This window comes from Sander lucioperca, chromosome 15, assembly GCF_008315115.2.
Source record: "Sander lucioperca isolate FBNREF2018 chromosome 15, SLUC_FBN_1.2, whole genome shotgun sequence".
In the NCBI taxonomy this organism is placed as follows: Eukaryota; Metazoa; Chordata; class Actinopteri; order Perciformes; family Percidae; genus Sander; species Sander lucioperca.
The window spans coordinates 10,604,338-10,630,453 of NC_050187.1; the positions used below are offsets into that span (position 1 = coordinate 10,604,338).

Below are 26,116 nucleotides of genomic sequence, written 5' to 3' on the forward strand. Positions count from 1 at the left end.
AAATGCACCTGACTTGGACTAATGGAAATAGTAAAAATCCAACAATGCTGCCAGATTTGAATGTTTCATCTAACGGAAATGATAAAGACCTGGGTTTAGAGGCGCCCCAGTGACCCAGGGGTTAAGGCGCAGACCATGAACCGCAACGTCCCCATTTTGCATGCAACTGGGGACCTTTGTTTGACTGTCTTCATGTCACCCCTCTGTTCTCTAAAGCGTTACATTACACTGAAACAACAGCTCCAACAGAGGCACCGTCAGTCACACAGCATTTTCTGTAACAGCGCCAAAAACTATTCATTTTAATTTACTACGAGTGCATGTTATAGAACTCAAGACTTACCATTCTGTCGCTAGCCAGTCGAAACGTGAACATTAGGATACTAGCTGTCTGTTCTGCTACCTTGTATTGTCTACTGTGCCATTTGGCGCATATCTGTTTTGTCGGGTTTGTGGATTTTATACGAAATGTCATTTAATTCAATTTTTTATGCTGCCTTTTTAACATCAGGCCAAGGAATGAACATGTGTGTGTGTATGGGGTTAAAGCTGGGGCATGAGGTACCCTCAACTGACTGAAACACACACACACACACACACACACACACACACACAGACAGAGCCCCCCCACCAGGTGTACAAACGGACCTGCAGAGAGCTACTTAGAGAAGTTCCCGCCTCCAATTAGCATTAATAGCACTTAAACCATGGGGGAAATGCATGGGGGTTTTGGTATGCTAATCAGAGAGCTAAAGAAGTGATCCCGGGATAAAAGAGAGCATGAAGAATAGGATGAGTGAAACAGAGATAGACAGAGAGGCAGAAGAGAGGGGATAAAGATGGATCAGACAGAAAGAGGCAAAGTGAGGGTGGAAAAGAGCAAAGTCTTCAAAGGACTGGTGGAGCTGCTCCACTTCAGGGTGGCCTGAATCCTCCTGCTTCCTGAGGGATGGTCCCTGGCTTTAAACAGCTTGTGAACAATCCTCCTATCAGGCACTCTGTTATAGCTTTATTGACTAACAAGCCTGGGGTCATTTTGGTGTTAAAGAGATTGAGAGAAAATCAAGTTTCCCCCCCCTCACCTCCTTCAAACAATGAACTCCTTCCTGATAGCAAACTTCCCCGAGCACTTCAACAACAAAACTTTGCTATCGCTCAATCATTTTTGATGACAGCCAGCCATTGTAAACGCTGATTAAAAATACTCAACAATGGCCATTAAAGGGCCATTCTGCGTCCCTGTGTGTGCAGGTATAGGTTGTTCCCCTTTCGGTTTTATCGCACCCTCCGTTGGCTCCGATACAGATAACAAGTCTTAATGCAACAGCAAACAGTGGAATGGCGCGATGGGGCCAAAGTGATTAATGTGTCAGATTAGCGAGCTCACAAACTTATCGGGGAAAGTAAACGGTCTGAGAGGGTGTGTGGGCTGGAGGCCGCCAACTCATATCAGACCCTTATTGCCCTCAGCAAGACTAATTACACTAATTAATGGGCCAAGCTGATAACTTCAACTATTGGGTACCTGTATAGGAGGGGGAGCTGCACACACACACAAACAAACACACACACACACACACACACACACACACACACACACGAGCAGGCAAACAGCCACATACTCTACACTGCGTTACCAACTCTGGTCCCAGAGCTTATATGTTACACTACCAATCATGATTTGTAGAATATAAAGTTACTGACAGTTGTTAATTAAAAGGACAAGAACAAAAATATTTACAAAATGCAGCCATGAATGACCTTTAGGACCAGATACAAATACAAATATACAGTAAAAATACAGGGTTGATTCATTAAAGAAAAGTTCTATGTCTGAACGAGGGAATAATTTAGTGACAGTCATGTAATTACAGGTGAGATGGCTGACAAATTGCCACTTTGTGCTGGTTGGGATGCTATTGAATCATTGTGTTTTGTTACAGTTTAAGATCCCTTGCAGGTATTTTGGAATTACGTGTACGTCTCGCTTTCTGCACTTAATTATGCACAAATAGTTTAGATTTTTACTGGTGATCCTCAAAATCTATGAAGTTCATATACAATATTCTATATCACGTGCATTTGTTTGTCTTCAGCCTGAACATTTAAGAGAAACACAATGCCACAATACGCAGTAATTAAGTAATTTTCTTTGAAACACTGTTGCACCAAGCTGTGTCCCCAAGCCACACTGCACACTAATTCTAAGCTGGGCTTGAGTACGTAATGTGCTCACATTGTAAAAATGATAAAATCAGTATATATAAGTATAAGTATAATCAAAACAGTCAGCATGTGGACTAAAAAAAAACTGTTTTTGAGTGTGTTGTTGATGGACACTATTCTCTCACAATGAAATGCACAAAGGACATTCAGTAGCTGCTCTCAACTGTTAAAATAAATAAATGAAAAAACTAATTGTGTTTGGTGGTGAAATAACTACAACAGCAGAAAACAGAAAACTGCTGTAACATTTTTGTAAAAAACAAAACAAAAAACAAACATTTGCTGTCTATTTGTTACTTCTAACTAGCAGTGGCATGCATAGATGTTTGATTGATGTATTTTATTATTTAAGTATGTTGATTGTGAAGTAACTGCAAAACCCAGTATACTATAAAGATTAGCATGGAGTATATAATGCTTACAATGAATATGCAGTATATTTATATTTAGCTACCTGTACAAAAGTGACTAAAAGGATCTGCACAGTGCTGCCAGTGCCTTTAAATACCCTGTACATCCAAGAGGCCAAGTTTAATAAATGATACTTCTTCCTGTATTTACAGTACATAATAAGCTTCCATGCTATCAAAGTATTAAAGTGTCAAGAGAAAAGTGTGAGACATCTGACCATCATCAGTGTTGGATAATGGCACTGTCACTGCTGGTGAAATATTGGTCTCGGTCACTGGTGTTTTTACAGCAATCACCTCTTGTGTAAAGTTGACTTAAGAATACTGCTTTCCTGCTTTTTCCTCCATTCTTTTGTGTTGCTGACCACATCACAAGATGACACATGTGTGTGCGGTCGCACATCAAGGCCCTCTAGCACCCATTGAGAGCTCATTCATTCATGCTTGGTTTGGGGTTTAATGTTTGACTTGGCCGCTGACACATTACTCACATGTGTTCCGGCCCAGTGTCAGCTTGTTTGTCTTGCAACAGTAAAAACTGCTGAGGTGAGCGTAGGCCCTACCTATAGTGTGTCACTCAGCCTCACCCAGCAGAGGGAGAGGCCGTTTTTGTGACGTACATTAGCTACTGTATAATCTAGACACTTTATTTAAATAAACATGAAAATGAAAATATTCAAACAAAAAGCTGTGTATAAAATCTAAATTAAGAATTTGTGGGTAGACCAGACTGGCAACCTGCATCCCCAGGACCACACACTCAGTCCTGGCATTCTGCTCCAGCCCACACTTCCATGTCCCACATTCTCTTATCTTCCCATCAAAAGCTATTACCTGGTTCTACATAATGACAAATAAGTGACAGGCCAAACATTGGGCTCAGTATTTAATGAGTGCAATATAAACTTGGAAATATAGGTAGGGCAGGAAGCCAAAGATAAAAGTCATAGTAACAGTGACATTGGGGTCAATGGTGGTAAAAAGCATCATGGGATTGTAGCGTAATAGTAGCAAGGAGGTTGGAGTGGCCATTGCTGGGCTAGGATTCGCTAAAAAGTCACAAACTGTGGTTTTCGAATGACTCGCTGCCTCTACAGCTATGTTTGTTTGCTGTTGTCAGGGGAGGCTAGGCAAAACACCACACACACACACACACACACACACACACACACACACACACACACACACACACACACACACACACACACACACACACACACACACTCAAAAAGATCAGCCAAATGCTATCAATAAAGCTGAATGTTTGCTTCGGTTTGTAGAGCTGGGAGGCTCACAGGCACAACATTGGCATAGCGCAGTACAAACAGAGTGAAATGCCATCACTAGCTCATGGCTGTCAGCCTGCTGGGGTTCAGCTATGACATGGTTTGCCTTTTAGCTGCTCTAAATGAAGACAAGGAGACACAGATGGCATCCATTTCATCCTCTCCGCATAAGATTGTTTTGAACAAAGCCTCCCTCTCAGTGGCATCATCTCAGACGAGAGGCAATGACACATGACAGTGGACAATCTTCAGCTATTATCGCCACAATGGCCCCTGCTCATCATTTCCACAGGCTCTCTAGTAGTTAGAATGATGGATGCGCTGATGGCTGTAAAACAATGTTCCTGTTCAGTAAATCAGCCTGTAGCGCTGAATCCTGTGCTCGTGCTGAGCCCACACACTTACAGTGGCTCGGGCGCAGTGCTTTAACCAAACATTGTCGTTAAAAGTGCGTCTGTGGTGCTCCTTAAATGGAGTCGCACGCCTCCACTGCAGTATAGCATGGCTGTTCACAGAGCAGAGAACAAGAAGCCTGTTCATGTAGGATGCAAACGGCAGGGCTATAGGACTAATGTATGCACAGTCAAACACACACAAATACACATGCAGAGAGGGTGACATCATGCATACAGGCCTTCAGAGGCCAGGGGTGTTGTGTGAAGAGTGTTATTCACAGAACAAGGACAGTTACTGTATACAGGAGAGCCACCTGGGTGAGCACTTCCTATGGGCTCAAAACGAGTCTCGAGGAATTCTCCACTGCTCTGACAATTCTCTCATATGTACTCATTAGCAGTTAGTGAGGAACTGGCAGGGAGCCATTTGTGTCACTTGACCAGAGTTTTCCTCCCATCTGAAGGGCAAAGTCATTCTGCCTGGCATCAGCTTTCAAACATCCCCCTTCCTCTTTCATGGACCTGTGAATGTTGTAGCTTTCCTCAGCAGGTAGGTCACTTTTTTGGCTTGTCCTCACAGCAGTTTTGGCATATGTATGCTAACGTGCCAAAGTTGGTCCCATGGTGCTTTCCAAACAGTGAAGACACAACTGTTTACCAGTTTCTGCCTCCTCACTGGCCTCATCCCCTGACCCCTGGGCCACGCTCTCCCCCTGCGCTTCTTTCCATGTCTAGACTTGACAAACACAGATACATGGGACTGGAGCCATGCTGTTGCCTCTAGCACCTTCCCATCGTTCTCTCTATATGTGCTTAAAGAGAGGTTCAGTTGAGCTTTAGAATAAATGGAAAAAAAAATACAGGCCAGATAGTTACATATGTTTGCATTGTGTTAGCAAATTGCCAGGTTATTGGCAGCATTTTTTTTAAAAATCCAGAACAGTTCATCTGCTCTTTTCAGCTCAAATTATACTTTGTGTTCATGTAGCAGCACCAGTCTGCATGGAGTAAGGTGTCAGGTTATTAATAAACTTTCACTTGAGCTGCATTTGAGTGTATTGATGCGCCATTAGCAGCATTGTGTTGGTCGGTCCACCACTTTGGTCCAGACTGAAATATCTCAACAACTATTGGAGGGATTTGTATGCAATCTAAATATTGTATCTTGTGCATGCATGTTTCTCAGAGGATGAATCCTACCAATTTTGGTGATCTCCTGACATTTTTTGTCTAGTGCCACATCAGGTCAAAAATTGCTAGCATTTGCAAAATGTGTTGCTGTTGTTTGCTGGTGAACATGGTAAACATACCTGTTAAACATAAGTGTTGTAGCATTGCCATTGAGAGCAAGTTAGCATGCTGATGTTAGCATTTAGCTAGCCTCACAGAGCCGCTATCATGGCTGTAGACTCTTAGGGCCCTATTTTAACTATCTAAGCACACGGCGTGAAGCGCCTGGCGCAGGTGTGTTTAGGGCGTGTCCAAATCCACTTTTGACAGCGGAAAAAGTATAATGTAATATTTAGATTTCTTATCTTTTGCATGTTTGTGTGCTGCTGCGCACGAGCCTAGCGGCATTTTACTAATGCACTGTTAAATTAACAATGAAATGCTGCGTTATTGACTTTAGACCAGGTTTTTGTTGGTCAATGGCGCGATCACTGCCTCAAGATAGCAATACGCCCAGAATGCACCTGGACACACCTCCCTGTAAGACCAGCACGCCCATGGGTGCAAAGATGGGCGCAGGTGCATTTGCTATTTAAACGCCGTGGGCGCTGGACGGGAAACTGACAACTGCGTCGGTCTTAAACCAGCAAAGACACTTGGGTCGGGCTTTGCGCTGCTCCAGGTGCAAGATAGGGCCCATAGTCTTGTTTGGTTAAGTTTGCACTGATGTAGTTTTGGTTTTAAGATTCTATTGTTGTATTTCTTGTTACATGTTTTGTTCAATTTCATGTCTAGTATCATATGTGATTTCTTTGCTATGTTGCTCTTCCAAAGATGTATGTAGTGTTTTTAATAACACAAGCTGTACCTCACCAGTAGCCAAATGTTATCTACTGCATGTATGTGTATCTTGGCTCCTCTCTCCACCTTTACAAACAGAACCATGGCACAGCAGCCATCTTTTCTACTCCTGACTCTTCCCATCTTTACCCCCGCCAACGTTGCACAGCTTCCACACCATCTCCCTGCTCTAAAAACGCTCATGATTTGTCCATTGATGGAGTTGTACCGCTGGTCTGATGTCACTCAAAATCTCCCTCAAAGCCCATTCCCAGTAACCATGTTACAGGCAGAATACATTCTTCCACTGCTCCCTCATTGTCCACTGCATTTCCTCCTGGAGCTGGGGTCCCGATTAAATTTTTGCATCGATCTTGTGCAAAAAAAAGGGCAAAGAAATCAGATCAGAGGAGTACTAAAAGCTTTCCCCTAAATCAATCACAATACATGAATACGTTACTGGTGCCTTAGTATGTTTTAGGGGATATTACCTTAGTTATGCCATTTCAAATATGAAATCAAAAGTACCATAATGTATAATAAAACTTACCATTATTTTCAGTCAAATGGCCATGCTGCAGCCTATGCAAAGCTAACGACTGAATGGCTTGTTGCAGACCCATGCATTAAACACAGGAGAAACTAGGTCTAAATAAACTGGCTGATTGGTTTCTAATTTATAGACTCATCTATTCTCGCCCAGTGCACTGGTTGAGAAAGCTAGTACCCATACATGTGCTCCTGTGTATGAGTGTGTATGAGTCGTCCCGCAGCAGCCGACTGGCTCCAGGTCCAACTGTGACAAGGCCCGGGCAAATTCCTCACCCCGGTGCCCAAGTACTTAGACTTGTCACGGCCAACTTTGATGGACGACTTTTTGAAAGTAAAGAGATATGCAATTTACGGCTCGCAGCCTCTGCAGCGCCGCAACAGGGAAGAATTCATGTGTGTGTGTGTGTGTGTGTGTGTGTCTGGACAGAGATGTATGTCTGCCAAAACTGGATGTCCATTCCAAAAAAACGAAAAGAAGATGCTGGTCAGGGATGCTTCAGCTGTAGATACCTGGTAGAAATAGGCTGGAGATAAAAAAATATCTGCATTGAGGCTATTGCTTCGTATGTACATCAGTCACTTTATCTTATCAATCCTTAGTTTAATCCTTGACAGCATGTCTCATTTTGTGACAACTTCTACTCCGCCAGCAGACAACAGAAAGAATTAACTTGCAGATTAAATGTGTGTGACTAGTATTGATTTATAGATTTGAACAAAAGTGAGCCGTGTGCGTGCATGAGTGTGTGTGTCTCAGTGAGGGTGTGTTCTGATGGCCTGCATTAAAAAGAGTAATAACCTCACAGATGGCGAGGGGCCGGTCCGGAGCAGGCAGGCTATGCGATGGAGAACAATCGTTGCGGCTTGATTGCTCAAGGAGCACAAGGCAGACCTGACAGGGGGAGGGGTACCAGTATATGTGTGTGGGGTGTGTATATGTGTGAAGTGGGAGGAGGGGGTTGTTTAAGTTTAACTAGGCCACTGCTACCCATTACAAGACTGACAATGATGTGGTTTGTCGCGCGCACAGAGTAGATCAAATCAAATTTCATATGCTGCTCCCCGGGTTTCATCTATTTGATTCATCATCACCCTGAAGTATGTGGAAATCATTTGTATTCCTTCACAGCGGCACATTCATTCCTCCCTGCGGAGAGATGATTCAGTATTATATGGATAGGTGCAAAAGTCAGCCAGTGTAAAAGGACAATAAATCCACCTGTCACTTATGCAAAGTGATGTAAATGGGGTCCCTGATTAAGACACAGAGTCATTTAAAAAACAGGGACTGGCAGAACCTTGACACATGCACTCACACACACAATCTCAACCTCACACTCAAAGCCACTCACACATACACATACGCTTTGATAGCTCTATGTATCTCAAGCCCACTCTCTCTCACACACAGACACACACACACACACACACACTAAAATCCCCCGCCGCCCTGCGCCTGCCACTAGAGCAGTTTATCAAGTAATTATTGTTTGATTACAGCGTTTCATTATCTGCACTGATTGAGTCACAACCGACGGCAAAGGTCAAGCACCATTAACGCGCTGCTCCCGAAACATATTTCCACGCCGGCCGCGTGTTTGCCCTCCCTCTCCTCTGAAAGGGCTAATTGCAAATGCATTTGTTTGAGGAAGAGGAGAGGAGACCACCCGCCCCAGACTCCCACAAGTCCCACTGAGACGGAATATCAATGCTGCCCAAAGCATTCGCAAAGCGACACACATACACACACCCACACATGCATATGAAAAAACATACGCATGGGAGCAGTTTAAAACCATATCCAATCCCATCAAACACAGATCCAACAGCTTTTATCAAACCATTTTGGACAATAAGGGGTTGATTGACTCCTTCTGAGTCCTTATGGCCAGGATCTAGTCAGTGTAGTAACTGCATTTACCAACATGTGATAGTAGCCTGTGGGTGAAAAGTCAAGCCTTAGGGTTTACTCCACCATTTTAAGACTACTTATTTTTTTGTCTTCATTTTTTATGTGTACAGATTTTATACTTTGAGCAGTTGGCATACAAACAGGCTCTTTTGCATATTGGATTTAGATTGAATTAAATGAATTCCTCTGTGTTACAGGCCAATCAATAACTGTCTTCTCATGCTTGGTGGATGCAGCTCAACCTTTGCACACCATCGCCTCCCACCAGCTGATAATGTACTCGAATGATCTATTTCCAGCTTTTATTCAGGATGTCTGAAATTTTTATTAGGGTAAAAGCTTTTTTTTATCAGTAGCGAATTGTTGGTAGAAAATATGTTCGTGCACCCAAGACCTGCTGCTTTGCACTAGTTGCTGCGCTTCCACGTTTAATCAGAGTTTAAGTAAGAGTCCACAGCCACGTTAGCAGCTCTGTGAGGCCGTAATGCTCATTGTACAGAAAGCCGCACTGCTAATCAGCAACATTCATAAGGATCATGGCTGTCTGCATCAAACTGCATGAAGATGTTGTGTTATGAGATCCCCAATTCAGTAGGATTCATCCTCTGTTGACCACAATTTCATGCCAATCCATCCAACAGTAGTTGCCATTGCCATAACTACAGTAGACGCATTAAGACGCTGCAGGAGTGTCTAAAAAACACTTCTAGACCTGATATCATTGCAGATATGTCAGACAGTGGCACTTTATCAGAGAGTAGTAAAGTGTTGTACTTAGACGTTAGTGTTGTGAATGCTCACTCGTCAAACAAAGCTGTGTGTGATGTAAAATGGCTCCATACCTGGGTGGGAAGGAGATCTCCAGTTCATGCAGCCGATCCTTGAACACCGACAGCTCTTTGTCATACTCTAAAAGCTGTGTTGGAAAAAAAAGAATGGGAATGAGGAGAGAGAGAGAGAGAGAGAGAGAGAGAGAGAAGTTGAAATTACTACTATATCTTTGTTTTTTAATTTTTTTTCATTTTAATTTTTACATTTTTGATAAAAGGGAAATTCAACAGAGCCTGCATGCTCTCTTTCAGCTCTGCCCTGCTTAATGTTCATACAATTCACACATTTCTCACGAAAAGTTGGTGGGCATAAACATTTTATCCGCTGTAGGCCCCAGAGCAGTTATAGGTGCTGCTGAGCAGTTTTGTGATTATGAAATATGGTCCTTACGGTGTGTATTTAGGCTTCAAACTCTAGATTTGTCTTTTGAAAAATAGGTTTTTCCCAACTAACGAACACATGCCAAGTTAATTCAAGGACAATTTGAAGCTTCTTCTGATTCAGACAGTTTAACACAATATGATCTGATATTAACTGAACCAAGAAGTCAATACTCCTTTATCACCAGGCCAAATGAGAGTTTAGTAGAGTAGATACCGTCTTTGGCTTTATTTAGTCATCTCCACGTTCCCCACGCTGGCAAAAATTGACAGCAGTTGACCAGTGTGTGTGTGTGTGTGTGTGTGTGTGTGCGTGTGTGTGTGTGCGTGTGTGTGTGTTACTAGCCCTGTCCTACTGGGGGTCTATCTCTCCATACTGACAGTGCATCCACACACTCTTCATCAATCATGTCTCCTCACCCAGCTGTAGTCACTCACTAGAGTGTACACACACACGTCCCCCAATTTCCCCCCTTTCACAAAACCCATAAATCATTAGTGAAAAGTGCAATTAGCGGCTCCTTGTACACATTAATTATCTGGGAGATGAACAGGTAGCTTGGGCACCTGCATGACTGCCTCCCTGAGAGACTGACAGCGACGTTTCCCAGCAACCCCGGAGGACCTCGCGCTAGCACCACCCTTTCCTTTCAGACAGGAAGACATGGAGATGAAGCCGGGACATGTTTGTTTAGTGGTAAATTGGGCTATTGTACATGTTTCAAACACCAGGCTACAATTATGGCCTGATGAAGACCTCATCCTACACGGTACGAGTCTGACAGCGGCTGTATAGGCAGCTTGACGTTAATGACATTACATTGGTGTTTTACATGCAGCAATATGTTGATGGCTACATGATGAAATATCAGCGAGGATGACGCGGTGCACATGGGTAATATTGGGAAGGACGTCCTCACAAAGTGGAGACATGGGAGGAGGGATGTTATTGTATCAGCAGAAGGTAACTACAGTCTTCCATCTACACTGACATATTTATGTTGTGCATGTATGACCGTGTATGCATTGTTTGTCTTCACGGCACTGTTGAGTACACATGTATTTAAAAAAAAGCCAAAGTCCAGTATGTTCCTTCACGATGACACTCGGTGTGTTTGTGTGTATGTGTGATTATGTGTCAGTGGTGTAGAACAGTGGCCATTACTTGCAGGCAGAGGGGCCTCCCAGTGGAGGAGTCTCAGTGGTTCAAGAGGGCAGATGTGCTGCATTCATCAAACTCACACTGCCGGGGTCACAGGAGAGACTCACACACTGTGGATGAGGGATGGCTGAGCAGGGGATGCAACCCCACGCTCCACTGTACACCCCGTCTCACCATCCACCCACTGATAACTTCCTCTAGTGTGTGTGTGTGTGTGTGTGTGTTGCAGCCTGGCTGATACTGGAGTTATGAGGCCGATAGCAATACATATAACTAAAATCTGATAATTCATTGTGAAATTTAAACTGTTAAAAACAGATAATTAACTGTTCGCTAACACCCCCTAGTTACTGTTGCTATGCCTGTCAAGCTTTCCGTGATAATAACAGTTGCAAATTTAACACTTGAAAATCAAAGTATTTTTTAAAACAATGAATTCCTGATTTTAGACCGAGGTAGACAAAAGCATGATTCTGGTAGAGGGTGCGCCCCATGTAGCCGCAACGGCTGCAGGTTCGACTCCGACCTGCGACCCTTTGCTGCATGTCATTCCCCCTCTCTCTCCCCTTTCATGTCTAATCTGTCCTATCAAATTAAAGCCTAAATGCCAAAACATTATCTTAAAAAAAACAGCATTGTTCTTGTATTGTAGTGTAGATAAGGAAAATGTAAGATCAGATTTTATTGTAGCATAACCCTGTTTGGCTGCTTAGCTATCATATTGGACACTGGTTTGGTTATTACTGGAGGCAGAAAGCTAGTTGGGCTGGCATTCTTTACAAGTTACAAGTGGGAAGTTAGGGTTAGTGTGTGTGTAAGAGTGTATTTAGCAAAATGCTCATACTGGTATAATGGTGAATGTTAAGGTACGTGTGTGTATCATGTTCACAGGTGTGATTCTGTTTGTTCTTTTGTATGTGTGACAGTTAAAACAGCAGGGGATGAGCAACATATGGCTGTGTGTATCTATGGAGTGTGTGCCTTAAGTGAATGTTGAGTAATTCATTCAGGTGAATGAAAAACCCCTGCAGCAACACATTTTACACTACATTTCATCCCGGGTCAATTAAGCATAATGCTCTACTGCTCTGCCACGTCAGTGGTTTAAAAAAAAACCCAAAACACACAGCTTATATTGGTTCAAGGCCTCATGACATTATAAAGCCAGGAGTAGTTTGTCAACCAGAAATAACCTTGGGAGTTGTGGAGGAGGTGGTGCGAGATGATGCAGCTCCGGCAATATCACAGAGGGAAATAGATGAAGAAGTGTCTGGATAAAAACTACCCTGTCATGGGCTCAAATTTCTGACTTTGCTTGGACGATCAGCGCACTCTTAAATCATGGTGGCAGTAATAGTTAAGAGGCAGGAAGTTGAGGGTAAAAAAAAAAAAAAGGAATACGATGTGTTTGGCCCCCAACTGTCCCTCTCACCGTGCTGGCGGCTTGTCCACCACCTGTAATTGTGCTTTGATTTACGCGTTGTCAAATATCCCCTGTGACAACACCTGCTGCCATTAAAACCCATCAATAAATGTTGAGGTGAAAGGTCATTTAATTTGATTTTTACACCTCACTCTTGGCTTTCATTGCAGAGGTCATATTTTTCCTTCTTTTTATGGGATCTCCATTACTTTGTGTGGAAAAACGATAAACTGTCACTGGCAGGGGGGGGGTAGCTGATTGGTGATGAGTGGGACTAACCCAAACAAAACACTACAGTGCACTGCTGGACTCTCATTTCCATGTTCATTATATTATGTAGAGAGGAAGGAAATTAGACAAAATAGACACCTACTTCCACAATAAGGGCACACTTTGACCTTTTTCTACCACTCAGAAGCATTGTTGGAAGAACTATGCAAAACTCAAGTTGAACAGCCATATAACCGTAAATAATACCTGCAGCACATGTATGCATGTATCTATTCTGATAAGGCTCAGTAAGCAGTCAATACTTTCCTGAACCATTCCAAATAAAAGCCAGCTAAACAAAGAGACAACCAGGGACCCAACACGGGATCAGTTTATATAAATCCTATAAGGTCAGACTTCATTCAGCGTGGCTTCTGTATTACCACTTAAGAGCTTTGACAGGTAAAAAATGAAAAAAAACTTTAAGCTGGAGCGGCATTTGTTCTTTATTCTTTTATGTCTTCTCATGTTGAAAACGTCTCCGGGCTTTTGAGTAATGCTGAGGAGTACGCTGCCAGCATGACAAAGAGAGGCCGGCCAGACAGAAAGGTTCATCACTTACTACAGCTAGTACACAAACGCACCCTCCTCTCCCGGTCCCCCATCTGCCGACACCACGCTGATAAAGTTACAATAAAGAGATACTGAAACAAAATCAATGTGGACGGAGGAGGGGGACAGCCCAGCGGGCGTGTGCTCCGGGAGAGGAAGAAATTGTGCAGATCTGCCGATGCACGGCACAAACGTGCACAATACGCATGTGTTCACGCGCATACGCACGCACGCACACACGCACGCACGCACACACACACACACACACACACACACACACACACACACACACACACACACACACACACACACACACACCATGCTCCTCCCATCTCTCCACCGGAGCAAGGCCCCGCGGTGCCCCTTGACGCCACGAGCGCCTGGAAAATGTAATCTTCCCAAATACTCATCAGGGCTCTCCATCGTCCCGCCGTGACAGCACCGGGGATAATTAATTATACAATTTCGATGGGAATATCGACTAAACAAACCTATTAATCATAGCAAAAGTCAATAGGCATGGACACATTCAATCATGTCCCGGCCAATGATTACTCCTCTCAAAATACAATAATTATTTTCAAGAGCTGCCTCGAATTAAATTTCTGTCAAGCTGGTACAAGTCTTGCACTTGATGAAGGATGCAATGGATTTTTTCTTTTTTTTTCTTTCCCTTCCTTCCCCAGTGAAGGAGTGTGAGGAGGGACATTTATCCTTTTGGAAAGGTAGTTTGTTTTATAAGGATCATAACATGGTGTGTTTAACTAGACCATGACCATCAGATTATCTCTGATGCCCCCATTATGTCATCCATCTTGTCAGGCTTGGTGAGGAGGAGGATGTCGGGGGGGGGGGGGGGTCCTCACCCTCCTACAGCTACTGTTACACACTTCCTACACATTTCTGCTGATCAGATTCAACGATTCTGCCCTGTCCACCGGTACAATGTGTAAGGTCAATATCTGCCAGCATCTGAGTCTTTCAAATTCCATCTTTGGTTTAATAGCTGGATAATGTCCCTTCCTGCTGTTTTGGTGAACTACTTATCACTAGGGGCCTGTTTAAATGAATTAATTCAGAAAAATGATCACACAGTATGATATGTTTAAAGATGATTTCTCCCCCTCAAAAATAACCTGGTTTCTAATCGGTAGGTCAAACAGATAGACTTGTTCACACAACTGAAATTGTGTGTCCAAGCGTTACTAAAACCCCACAGAGTCATGCTGACTTTGGGGTAAGCATTGTGTAACTTCAGTGCAGTGCTGAAGCTCATACAGAACACATGACTACAGGGGCTACATTCAGTACACAAGCATAAAGCAGAGCAATGCTGAAAGAGAGCATGTTGAACCATCTGTCAATCAATTAGGTTTAGGCCTTTACAGATACAAAAAACTGATTAAAAAAAGTACAGACAAAAGTAAACATATCATTTTCATAAATCGCTAGATGCATGCTATAAAAAGAAATGTGTGTCCTATAAAATATAAACCAAAATATAACACAATTTAACAAACCTCAATAATAAATGTTGCTATATTATACAATTTCCTTGGAATCAAAGTGTTGTGAAACGATAACAAGATATCATCATGACACAATTCCAATTAAAGTTCATACATTTAACTTTTATTATGTTTATACATTATGTGGCCAACAACATAAATACACTCTATGCTTCCAGTGTAACCAGACAGTAGCTTCAAAGTGTGTGTGTGTGTGTGTGTGTGTGTGTGTGTGTGTGTGTGTGTGTGTGTCCTTCATGTGGTTTTTAACAAGGTCCAACTTTGAACTACCTAATGTAATATATAGCCGTATAAAAGTGGAAGTGTGTACCGGGTGTTTGTCTTCTGCAGACATTTAACACTCACCTCCTCCACACTCTCATCTCATTTAAAAGTTATTTCAAAGACACTTGGCCCCGCAGTACAGACAAAGAGAGTGTGTGTTGTGTGTCGAAGGGATGTGAGGGCATCAATTAAAGCATCTGCAAGACTCAGGTCAGCAGCTGCAGCAATGGCTTGGTTGCACAAGAACATATTTACTTTTACACTACCCTTTCTGTACATACTATCCAAATATGGAAAGCCCTCAAATCAAATTCTGTAGCTGCAGTTAAACTTCATGTTGTGCTCTGTTCCTTTCACAGATAATCAATTTGAAATGTAGTAAACGGCAGCTGTTGTACTATAAAAGTGGAAAAAGAACGTCTATACAGTTGATAAAGTGAATTACATTTGTAATAAACAACTGGAAGTGGAGAAATAAAGAGAGCAGATGGATATATAAAGGGTTAGGAAGCAAAGGGGTGACTTACTGAGGTCCCATTGTTTTCCCGGAAAACGTCCTGGTTGACATAATTAAAAAGCTTCTTTTCAAGTTGAAGAACAACCTGAATCAGTGGCAAGAGAGAAACGGTGCTCTGATTAATATCAATACTAATGTGAACTGCACTTTGTAATTAGAGCACTAATGAACAGCAGTGTGCTGCAGTGGCAGACCGCACAGTTCATTCTCGACGTGTCTCGCCGAGGCATCACACCCCTTTACACTGCATGGTGACACAACCTGCAATAACTCAGGTTGAGGTATTATGACAAATATAGAACTAGAAAATAATTAGTATTTGAAGGTTTATTTACAAATCCACAAGTGCAACTTTCCCTTTTCACCATGCAGTGTAGCTGCATCATCATATTCCTATTATCACGCCAGTGTTTAAAACGGAGGAATTTTGCAACCAAATCAATCCATTCCAATGGAATCGCCAATGCAAATATTTCACGTCAAGTTCAACTTTTTGACACACAAATTCTCACCGTTGACCAAGAGGAAGCTTTTGTAGCTGTGTTCATTTTTATTTAGCACTCCTCTGTTAAATTTGAGAATAAGCTGCTTCACAAAAAATACATGATTTTTAGACAGTTGTAAGACAGGAGTCTTATCTTATATCTTTCTTGAATATACTGTGTGAATTATTGTCCAGTTAGCGATTGAGCAAACAAGCTTACTAGCTAGATCAAAGAGTTTTATTTCCCCCTCTATAACAACCCTTTATTGTATGAAATTATTATATTATGATAAAATGACGACTGAGTATGGAGAAAATAGAGAGAAGCTCTGGGAGGTGTTAAACCAACTAGTCATGTGTGTAGTCCCTATGTCACCAAACATCTAGCACTGCTTATTTCACACAGGTGAATTTTCTGGTATGACTAGGCCTCATGACAAATTAGTTTTTATTTAAATTTGACAAAAAGGTGTTAGAATGACACTATGACTTAAATATATGTTTAATTTAATGACGTTTTGACAAGTCAGTATTGTGACAGGCAGCATTGATGCAGTATAGCTTACCTTTCGGTCGTTGTCACTTTCTCGGAATATTAGCTTGTCGACTTCATTGGTGTCGGCGGCTCTGACTGTCTGCAGGGTGGCAGTGGAGCAGAGACTCTGGGGGGGGGGAGAGGAAGAGAGTGAATGATCCCAAAGAGAAAAAGAAGAAGGAAAAGAATGTAAAGGTTGAATCCTATTAGGTATACAAGCTGGTTGTGGGTTCACATGGAAAAACAAAGTTGCTCAAATGGAAACCACTTATGAATTTATATTTATTTCACTCTGTTACCCAGATGTTCATATACGTATCAAAAGTGTAGCCACCCCCACGCCATCACACATGCACTCAGAATTTGTACAGTAGTTTCTTATGCTCTGAGAGCAAACCATCACTACAGCCCTTGGTACCCAACACCATACACTACACTGTGCCGCATTTGAATGATTTTTAAAGAACCGTCTCACAAACTACCACCTCACTGTCCCTTTCTCTTTATCTGGGTCTATGTACTGACCCCATGGACTGTGTGCATGGTTAAATTCCCCTTTGTGGACTCTTTTAACAATTAGTTAAACATTCGACCATCTGTGTTTGAAGACAGTTGAATGAGGTAATCCCTCAGCCAGAGGTTCCCATACCACACGGCAGAGACCGGGTGACCTGATTGAAATTCAAAGCACAGATTAGATAATCGGGTCAAGCCAATATAGCGCGGAGAAAAAAGCCCTTTAGACTGACATGTCACAAATCAGTCCTGCTTCGGCCAGGAAGAAACGGCACACCAGATTAGAACAAACACCATGCCCTGAGAGAAAGTGGAACAACTCTCTGCAGTTCCACCCTCCCACCTCCACCCCCCACCACTGCCTCAACCCCATTCCTTCATGCTCACCCCCCCTCCTTCCCAAAAGCAACTTTCTAAAGCCCTAACAAACCGCTCCATCTTTCACTCATTTAGGCCATCCAAATGCAGGGTCAATATGGTCCCCTGGCAGCCAAATGCTAATGCGCTTAAGTGCGCTTAAGCAGCTTTGTGCAATGAATAGGCCAAAGAAGGAGCTAGTGAGAAGGGCAAGAGATACTTTCCCTGTCAAAAAGTCATTGTAGCCACAACTAGCAAAGACAACCACGGAAAGTCTTTTTTTTTGGCATCTCTGATTAGAGCCAACTGCATAATGTGGTATACATTCTGTTTAACACATTTTTTTGTGACAAAAACTACAGCCTTTCTAGACAGTGTGTTGAAGGCTGAGAGTTTGATATATATATATATATAAACATTTTTATTTTTGGATTCTACAAGTATATGGGTCTTGTAATTCTTCCAAGCGAGCCACCTTCTGTTTCGCTTTGCAAATCCAAAAGTCAGTCAAGCAGAAATCCCTGGACACGTCACAGCTAATTCTGAGGACAGACGCTCACGCTGCTTACCGGCACAATAAGCATCAATATCACAAGGACAAAAATAGCCCCTCTATTTACGTGATGAAATGATTTGGATAATCTGGTACACAAGCTTGGATCAAAACACGGTCATCACTGAACATGAATATGATATGTATAATATGATGAATATGTCCTCTACATTTGGCAGTGGTACACCTGCATGCATAAGTAAGTACATGCAATTGGATATGAACAGATAGAATACTATACATTTAGGTTTCTACCTGGAAATGAGTTGGATGGAAATAATTGAAACCACAGGTCTCGTATTCATGACAGCCTATAACTTGTGCCAAGACTGTCACTACAAGGAAGACTCAATTAAAAAAAAGAACAACAATTAGCTAATGCTGCCTTTTCTCGTGGGCAAAAGTGTCTTTTCTCAAGAACAATTACCTACTGGATTCCAAGGTGAATTAAACTATTTAGCTTCAGGGAAACTAATGATTCCAAAGGCAGATTTTTGGCCCATTGCAAGAGCGACAAAGAAGTGGCTGAAGACACTTTTATTTAGGATGTGCTCTGTCTAACTTAACAGGATTAAAGCTATTTTCATCTATATTTTTAACAAACTAAACCCTATGTTATACCATCCTGGGCTGGACTGTAGCATGGCGTTGGATGCTGACGTGTGTCTGATTGATCCATTCATAAGCTCATCGACTGACCAATCAGTGTGTCAGTGCAGTTGGTGGTGGCTGATTGCACCCGATTGATCACAGCTTCCCTAGTGTTGTCTGTCTGTGACAAACATCCCCCTCATCCAGCACACGCACACGCACACACACGCACACACAAAAACACAGCCTCCGAACCACAGTCCTTGCTCATCCCGGTGCCTCTGTCATAAGATCTGCCCACCAAACACCAAGATGGGGCAAATGAGAATCCCATGCTGTCACTTAGGACCATATGAATGCAGTGATGTCTCCCTCTTACTGCCAGCAGAGCCCAGGTGCGTGTGCAGAATCTCTGAACAGATCTTTCCCTTCAAAGCTCCTGCCTCCTAAGCACATTACACATGGACCTACACTCACTGACCACAGTAAATGATATTATCATAATTCATTTGGCTGCAATTGGCTCCTTATTTAATACATGACAATTACTGTGAGGGAGGGAAAGGGTAAACCAGGCGATGGGAAAATACTAATAGACAGCTGTCAGGAAAAGCAGCTGTAGTCCAGAGGACAGTAAGGATGTCTTCACTCCTCTGGGCTATTTAACAGATCCTGCAAAGTGACTTGGCATAACATCTCTGCATTATGGGTCACAGGTCAACACTGAGTGTTTGTAGAGGGCCAGAGGCCGGGGGGCTGGGATGAGAGGTTGCCGAGGAAGGCGCTGCCTTTGTGCATCAATGGAGGATAATCTCATGACTGTCGAAGGAGGAAGCGGCTGTTTAAAGGAGCTCTCTATTCCAGCTGGTCTCCTTAGAAGAGAGGTTAAAGCAATCTGTCCCACTTCAAAGAGCAAAGACACACACGCATTCAAGCCTTCTGTCTCTGGTCCTGCCAACAGATGGAGGCGATCCACTGTGCCCAACTTAAACACCAAGAAGCCCAAACACAACCCCATGGCCTTCCTGATAATGTATATCACACACGGGAGGGGGTTTAGATGTCAACATTTAGAAAGGAAACAGACTAATGGGAAGAACCCACAGAAAAAGAAAAAAATAATATTAAAAACAATGAAAACCTTCTCTGTTGATTCTTTTTAACATTCTTGTTTCTGGGGCCAATACAAAGCTGGTTAAGAGATGAAAAGGAGGGAGAAACTGGGTGCCCGGATAGCTCAGTTGGTAGAGCGGGTGCCCATATATAGAGGTTTACTCTTCGACGCAACGGGCCTGGGTTCGACTCCGACCTGCGACCCTTTGCTGCATGTCATTCCCCCCTCTCTTTCCCCTCTCATTTCTTCAGCTGTCCTGTCAATAAAGGCCTAAAAATGCCCCAAAAATAATCTAAAAAAAAAAAAAAAAAAAAAAGAAAAGGAGGGAAAACTGGAGGTTGAGGCTGGTGTTATTCTATATTTTTCTCATTGTCAACAATCCCAGGAAGAAAACAAATCCAGCAATGTGTTAGTCAGTCTCTCAATACTGTCCTACCCTCTGTGGCACTGAGCCCCAAGCCTATTAAGATGTACCAATCTACTTAAGATGTTAACCTTAAAAACAGGTCACATATAAAAACTTTTATTTATAAAAATTTCATAAAACAGCTGGGCACTCTAGCTTTTGGCAAACATTGCTGAAACAGGAGTATATAGTGCATTTGTTAGGGACTATTTTAAGCTGCAGATTAATAGACATTTGGTCCTCTAGTGAGTATTTACAGCAGCAGGACGATGAATCTGGGATTGAGTCCAAATAAACTACATTGTGTGTTCATGGTAATGAAGGAACATGTCAGCCAGTCCAACAGTGTGGCTCACTGATGTTTTTGCACAACAATGGAGCTCTATGGCTCAGGCAAATAAGATATATCAGGCTTCAGATACACATGCAATACTTGTTAGTAGGATCCTTTAAAGATTTGTGTACTTGCAACTCTTTTTCTCAGTATACTATACAGTATATTTCATTAAAGTATATGGTTTAAAGTACTTGCATATTGGCTCTGACAACACCATCCCTTTGAACCATGATCTACTTTTGAAGTCCTGTTGTGACTTAATATCTAATGGTGGTTGGCCATATTTGTATTAGCTTTATGACTCAGTCAATACCGACTCTGATGAAGATGCAGTAGTGTTGAAATGTTAGTAAAGGATGGATTTTTTGAATACAATCAGAATTACAATCTGCCAAGTGTGAACATGTAGCAAACATGTTAGACGTAACAGGGTGCCAGCCGATGCACAATTCTTCCTAACTCCTGGGAGTTTATGCTCCTCCCTCCCTCACCCCAATCCCATGCGATGAATCACACTAAACTGTCATTCCACCAATATTATAATCCATTGAGTGCCTTTAGAACTCAGTGATTAAACATCGATTAGGTAGAGAGAGTGAGACTGTGCGCAGAGGGAGACAGAGGATGAGTGGACAATGAGCTAACTATTCATTCTTCATTACCAGAGGCAGGGGACAGGGGCTCCCCTTTGTGTCAGCGGGGGCAGTGGCATTGTCAGAACGCGCCATTATTTTCTCGCTGCCACGCAAAGCAGGGGCTGCCAGCTGAGTTAAGGTGTGCCAGCGGGGCTGGCAGGTTCATCGTGAATTGCTTAGCACTGCGATCACTTTTCTTCCACTCGCCACCGTTCATCATGGCCATCCCGCATGCATGATTGCGACATCTGCCCTAGCCGGGTAGAAGGGGGCATCCAAAGAAGGCAACAACAAATTCTTCCTCCTGCTTTCGTGCCAGCTACTACACAGGAGAGCCAGTAAATCAGCTGTGACCCTCCCCGCCCGATCTGACTGGACACAAGCCAGAGTTATCCACTCCTCTCTCCCTGTGGCTGGCTAATTTAATGCTTCCAAACACTGGGGATTCATCATTGACACACACAGCAGGATGGGGATTCAACATGGAGGAGAGGTGAGAGTGGACATATCACCAGCAAAGTTAGCCTGTGTGTGACCCACTGGTCAACAATTGACCCTAGTAAACCTTGCCTGTGTCACCCCTAACAGCAAGCGACTCGCACGCAAACCCTCACCCCTTCCCATGAACTTGTTGAGCTGTGTGAGAGCTGACACTGAGGTTTGACGGCAGTGTGTGCGTCGTAGGAGGTCTCCTAACCTGCCACGCCCTCGCCAAAAAAAAAAACGAGCTTGGAGAGGTAAGAGGGCGTGCAAGGTAGTGATAATGTGCCCTATTTATCTCGTGCATTATAACATCTGGGAAACTTCTCTAAAACAATGGCACGCATTGAGGGCTGCCATTCTGGCTTTACCTTCACAAACCGGCCAAAAAGCATTTGTCCCCTCGGAATGGATAATGGACAGGCCACAAATCATTCAGGACAACAGGACGGAGGGGTGTGTATGTGTGTGTGAGAAAGAAACTGAATGTATGTGTATGTTTTGTGTGAGTGAGTGTGTGTGTGTGTGTGTGTGTTCCCCCCTGGTATTTAACTTCTCTGCTGGCCCATTCTGCAGGGCCCCGCAGGACAAATTGCCCTGCATGGTTGTCTTTGAGAGGCAGTGCAGCGCGCAGAGAAAGGGACAGGGCTGAAACACAGGGAACAGGCCTATAAAAATTCATCACTTTGACCCTGGCGACCTCCCACTACTGGGGGGTTGCTTGCTCTCTCTCTCTCTCTCTCTCTCTCTCTCTCTCTCTCTCTCACACACACACACACACCCAAACTCATCGTCAGAGCTGGGAGCAAATGTTCTGAAATGATTTTCAAAAATTTTAAGTAAAGATTCATACTAATACACATAGTAAGTTCAACAAGACAAGTTGAGCCACAGAAATGTACTAAGCCTCCTGATCTCTGTCTCTTTTTATCTCACACATGCACACTAGCAGACACAATGGCCATGAAAAAGCCTTCTACACAGGAAAAGGCCACCAGATGCTTCATTGTGACTGTGTCTCTGTGTAAAGTAGTGGCAGTAAAAAGGAGGCTGGGTTCTCCTGAGGCGTATTAGTCCCACTAAGAGGAGGACTTTGTCTCAGGTCGGGCTCTTGACACATTACTGCCACCTGTACAAAGAAAAGCTAATGAGAGATTTAATCTGAGAAACCTCCCCTGCCACTTTTAGTCAGCACTTTGAAACCAACTGCGGCAGATGTCTGCAAGACTGTTTAACGTACCGGCTTCTCTTAACCTCTCAATAAGGCCATGCATGCTTAAATTGCTCAATAGCCATCTTAATGTGGCATTCATCTGAATGTTGTTAGCTGCAGTTGTTATGTTTCCAAAAGGAGGCTTTGGGATGTGAAGGAGGAGGCTGCAATGCTACGGCCATTCATGTTTTCTTTTTGACGGCTCAGACTTAAAAAGAGCATTTATCCCGTTAATGAAGAACCAAATTCACATCCAACCGCGAAGCAATCATTGTAGCACATTTAAACATGGCCAACAGAAGAGCTATTGATATAGAGTATAAACACTTACTAAGCACCAGGAAACATTGCACTCTCATTTAATTTACCTATTCCACCGGAGCTGTAGCTGGGAATCAATTCAAGGAAACAGACACTGAGGTAATTTGTCGTTGCTGAGTCAATTACAGAATATTGAAGACCCAATCAGTGATTGGTGATTAGTGGTGGTCCAATAGGAATGCAGAGTCTGTCGAGTTCATTACTCTGGTATTCGATAGAGATCAGGACCTAACAATTAATGAAAGTCTAATTCTGTACCCTTTAAAGAGAGCAGGAGCTTGGTTAGCACTATCACCGAGACTACAAATACTACAAATATGCAACTTAGTTAGTCTAAGATCCAGTCACCCAACACTGATTTCACTAGTGGACATTTGGAGTATTATAACATTATTATTACTATCTTTTTCTTGTCCTTAGCAACAGTTGAGCTACCAAAGCAGTTGATGGCTTTTTCAGGCAGGCAGGTGACCAGCCATCTTCCTTCCAGGGGGCACTGGGAGGAGAAGACCCTGGCGAGGCACAAAACCCTCCTCACACACAAGGAACATTGATTCTTTTGAAGCACCACCCTTTAATTTGTTTGCACCATTTCATCTAAATGATGTGCTTGTCCGAGAAAGAGAGAGAGAGAGAGAGAGAGAGAGAGAGAGAGAGAGAGAGAGAGAGAGAGAGAGAGAGGGGTAATTCAGCCAAGGAAAGGGGAAAGAGGAAGGTACAGAGGGGAGGTGGGGGAGGGAGGAGGGGTCTTGACACCCCACCACAGGGCGCTAGGCAACCATCTAGTGGGTGGGCTTTGTGATACATTTTACCAATTTTTCATGCCCATCCCTCTTGATGTGACCCCACTCAGGGCCTTTTATGCCGCTGACAGCTCTGCGCAGGAAAACATGCTGCCGCTCTGATAGCATGAAATCGGGAACAAAGACCCCCAGGGAGAGGAGAAGGGAGCCACCGAGGCACGCTGTGCTCCGGTCCCGCCTGGCTCTGGACACAAACAGATGTTAGGCCAGCCCCGGCTCTCTCTGCCCCCTGAAAGAGGAGGCCCTGTCGGAGAAATGGGCCTGAAATGCATTGTTTTGGGCCTCCTCTAAGACAAAAACAGGAGCCACTCCTTCTGAAAAGGGCCCGGCAATATGGCCGTCACAGATAAATCACACAAGGGGGAGTGAGAGAAAGGCCCATGAATTCTCAATGTGGCCCTTAATGGGCCCTCTTAAATATGATGGGATATTTGTGTGTGGATACGAATGGAGCCCAGCGACTTTTAATGTCAGAGGGCAGAGTTGTTTAAAAGCCCATGGTGCCAACACTGGGTTTACAGCTGTGTTACAATGAGCCATTCTGTCGGGACATCACTCTGCTACTGACAGTAAAGATTCACAGTGGGAAACCTGTGGGTCAAGTTCTTTAAATAATCCTAAAACTTCTACTGGCTTCCTTAACAACAGCACAACACTTTATCATCTGTTCTTTTGTTGTTCTTGTTCATTTTGCAATGGAACGAGCAAACACATAGCATGATTACACCATTAAGGCGATGGTTCCCAAAGTAGGGTCCTTGAGGGGGTTTCTAGGGGGACCCCAGTAAAAAGGGGAATCATTTATTGTCACTATAATTCCATTTATAAATACCACAATGACAGAATGTATGACTAATTTGGTCATGGGTCATCCAAATGCAAAAATCCTATCAGAAATCTTATGAAATGAGGTTGCCGTGGTCTAATTTGTGTCAGTTTAGGGCAGTAATGGAAGAAGTATTCAGATCCTTTACTTAAATAAAAGTACCACAGCATACAAATAATCTGTTACAAGTAAAAGTCCTGCATTGAAAATGTAACTTAAGTAAAGGTCAAGTATGGAAAATGTACTTAAAGTACCAAAAGTAAAAGTACTCAAAGCGGGAAAATCGTCACATTCTAGAAACTGGAAACCATAAAAACTGTTGTGAATCGCATGCTGTAGAATTGCTTAAAAAGGTGCATATGGAATTAAGTCCTTTGATGTTTTTCTTTAAGAAAATAACCTGTTGAATATATCAATACAATGGTATTTATTTTCGTCTAATCAGTTCAGCTGTACTTGTAGGCCGTCATATTGTTGGGTAGTTTCATTCATACTTAAACATCCGATTTTATATACTACATGTGTTTTCTGTGAAAAAATCTTAATTTATAAAGTAACAAAAAAAATAACTAAAGCTGTCAGATTAATGTAGTGGAGTAAAAAGTGTAAAAAAAAAAAGAATTCTCTCTGAAATGTAGCGGAGTAGAAGTAGAAAGGGGCATGAGTTAGTTACATTCCACCACTGGTTTAGGTGTCTTTGATGTGAAAAAAGTTTGAAAACCACTTAGTTAAGTTATTGCCGGATTTAAATAGTGTGAATAACCGTGACGGTGACCAACTTGTTGAGCAGGCTGTGAATTCAGCCATGAGCAGCCGTTCTTACAGAGACTGCTTCTTTGCATATGCATTAGAGCAAACGGTAATGATTAAAATGCTGGAAATAGCAATGGAGATGGTTGTGCGTGCATGTTTGTGCACAGCCCCCAGAGACAACATGTGTTATCTTGGCAACCGCTCTATCCTTCAGAGAGAGAGAGAGAAACAACAATTATTGTGCTCTGCTCTACAAAGGCAGAGGACTGCATTAGTGAAAAAAATAGACTGACATCATACAAGTTGGACACTATGTACCAGGCACAAAGAGATTCCTATCCTTCACAGTTTATGCCACATTTCATCTGGACTAAATAAGAGCATCACTGTTAGCTGTTGCTGTTCCTCCTTGTGATTTCAAAGGCAGGGCTCCATGCTGACCAACAGAAGACGGGAAAAACCATCAATAAAGC

At 42.9% G+C, this 26,116-nt stretch overlaps 1 protein-coding gene across 2 annotated transcripts in view; it reads right to left on the bottom strand.

The window, feature by feature from the left end:
* LOC116039332 (inositol polyphosphate-5-phosphatase A) overlaps positions 1–26,116 on the bottom strand; it is a 188,407-nt gene that overhangs the window by 16,910 nt on the left and 145,381 nt on the right. For both annotated transcript variants that reach the window (XM_031284068.2, XM_035991941.1), the window contains exons 10-12: positions 16,770–16,865; positions 15,730–15,804; positions 9,634–9,707 (exon numbers count right to left, since the gene is read on the bottom strand). In XM_031284068.2, the coding sequence (XP_031139928.1) occupies positions 9,634–9,707; positions 15,730–15,804; positions 16,770–16,865 (245 nt within the window). The remainder of the gene's footprint in view (positions 1–9,633; positions 9,708–15,729; positions 15,805–16,769; positions 16,866–26,116) is intronic.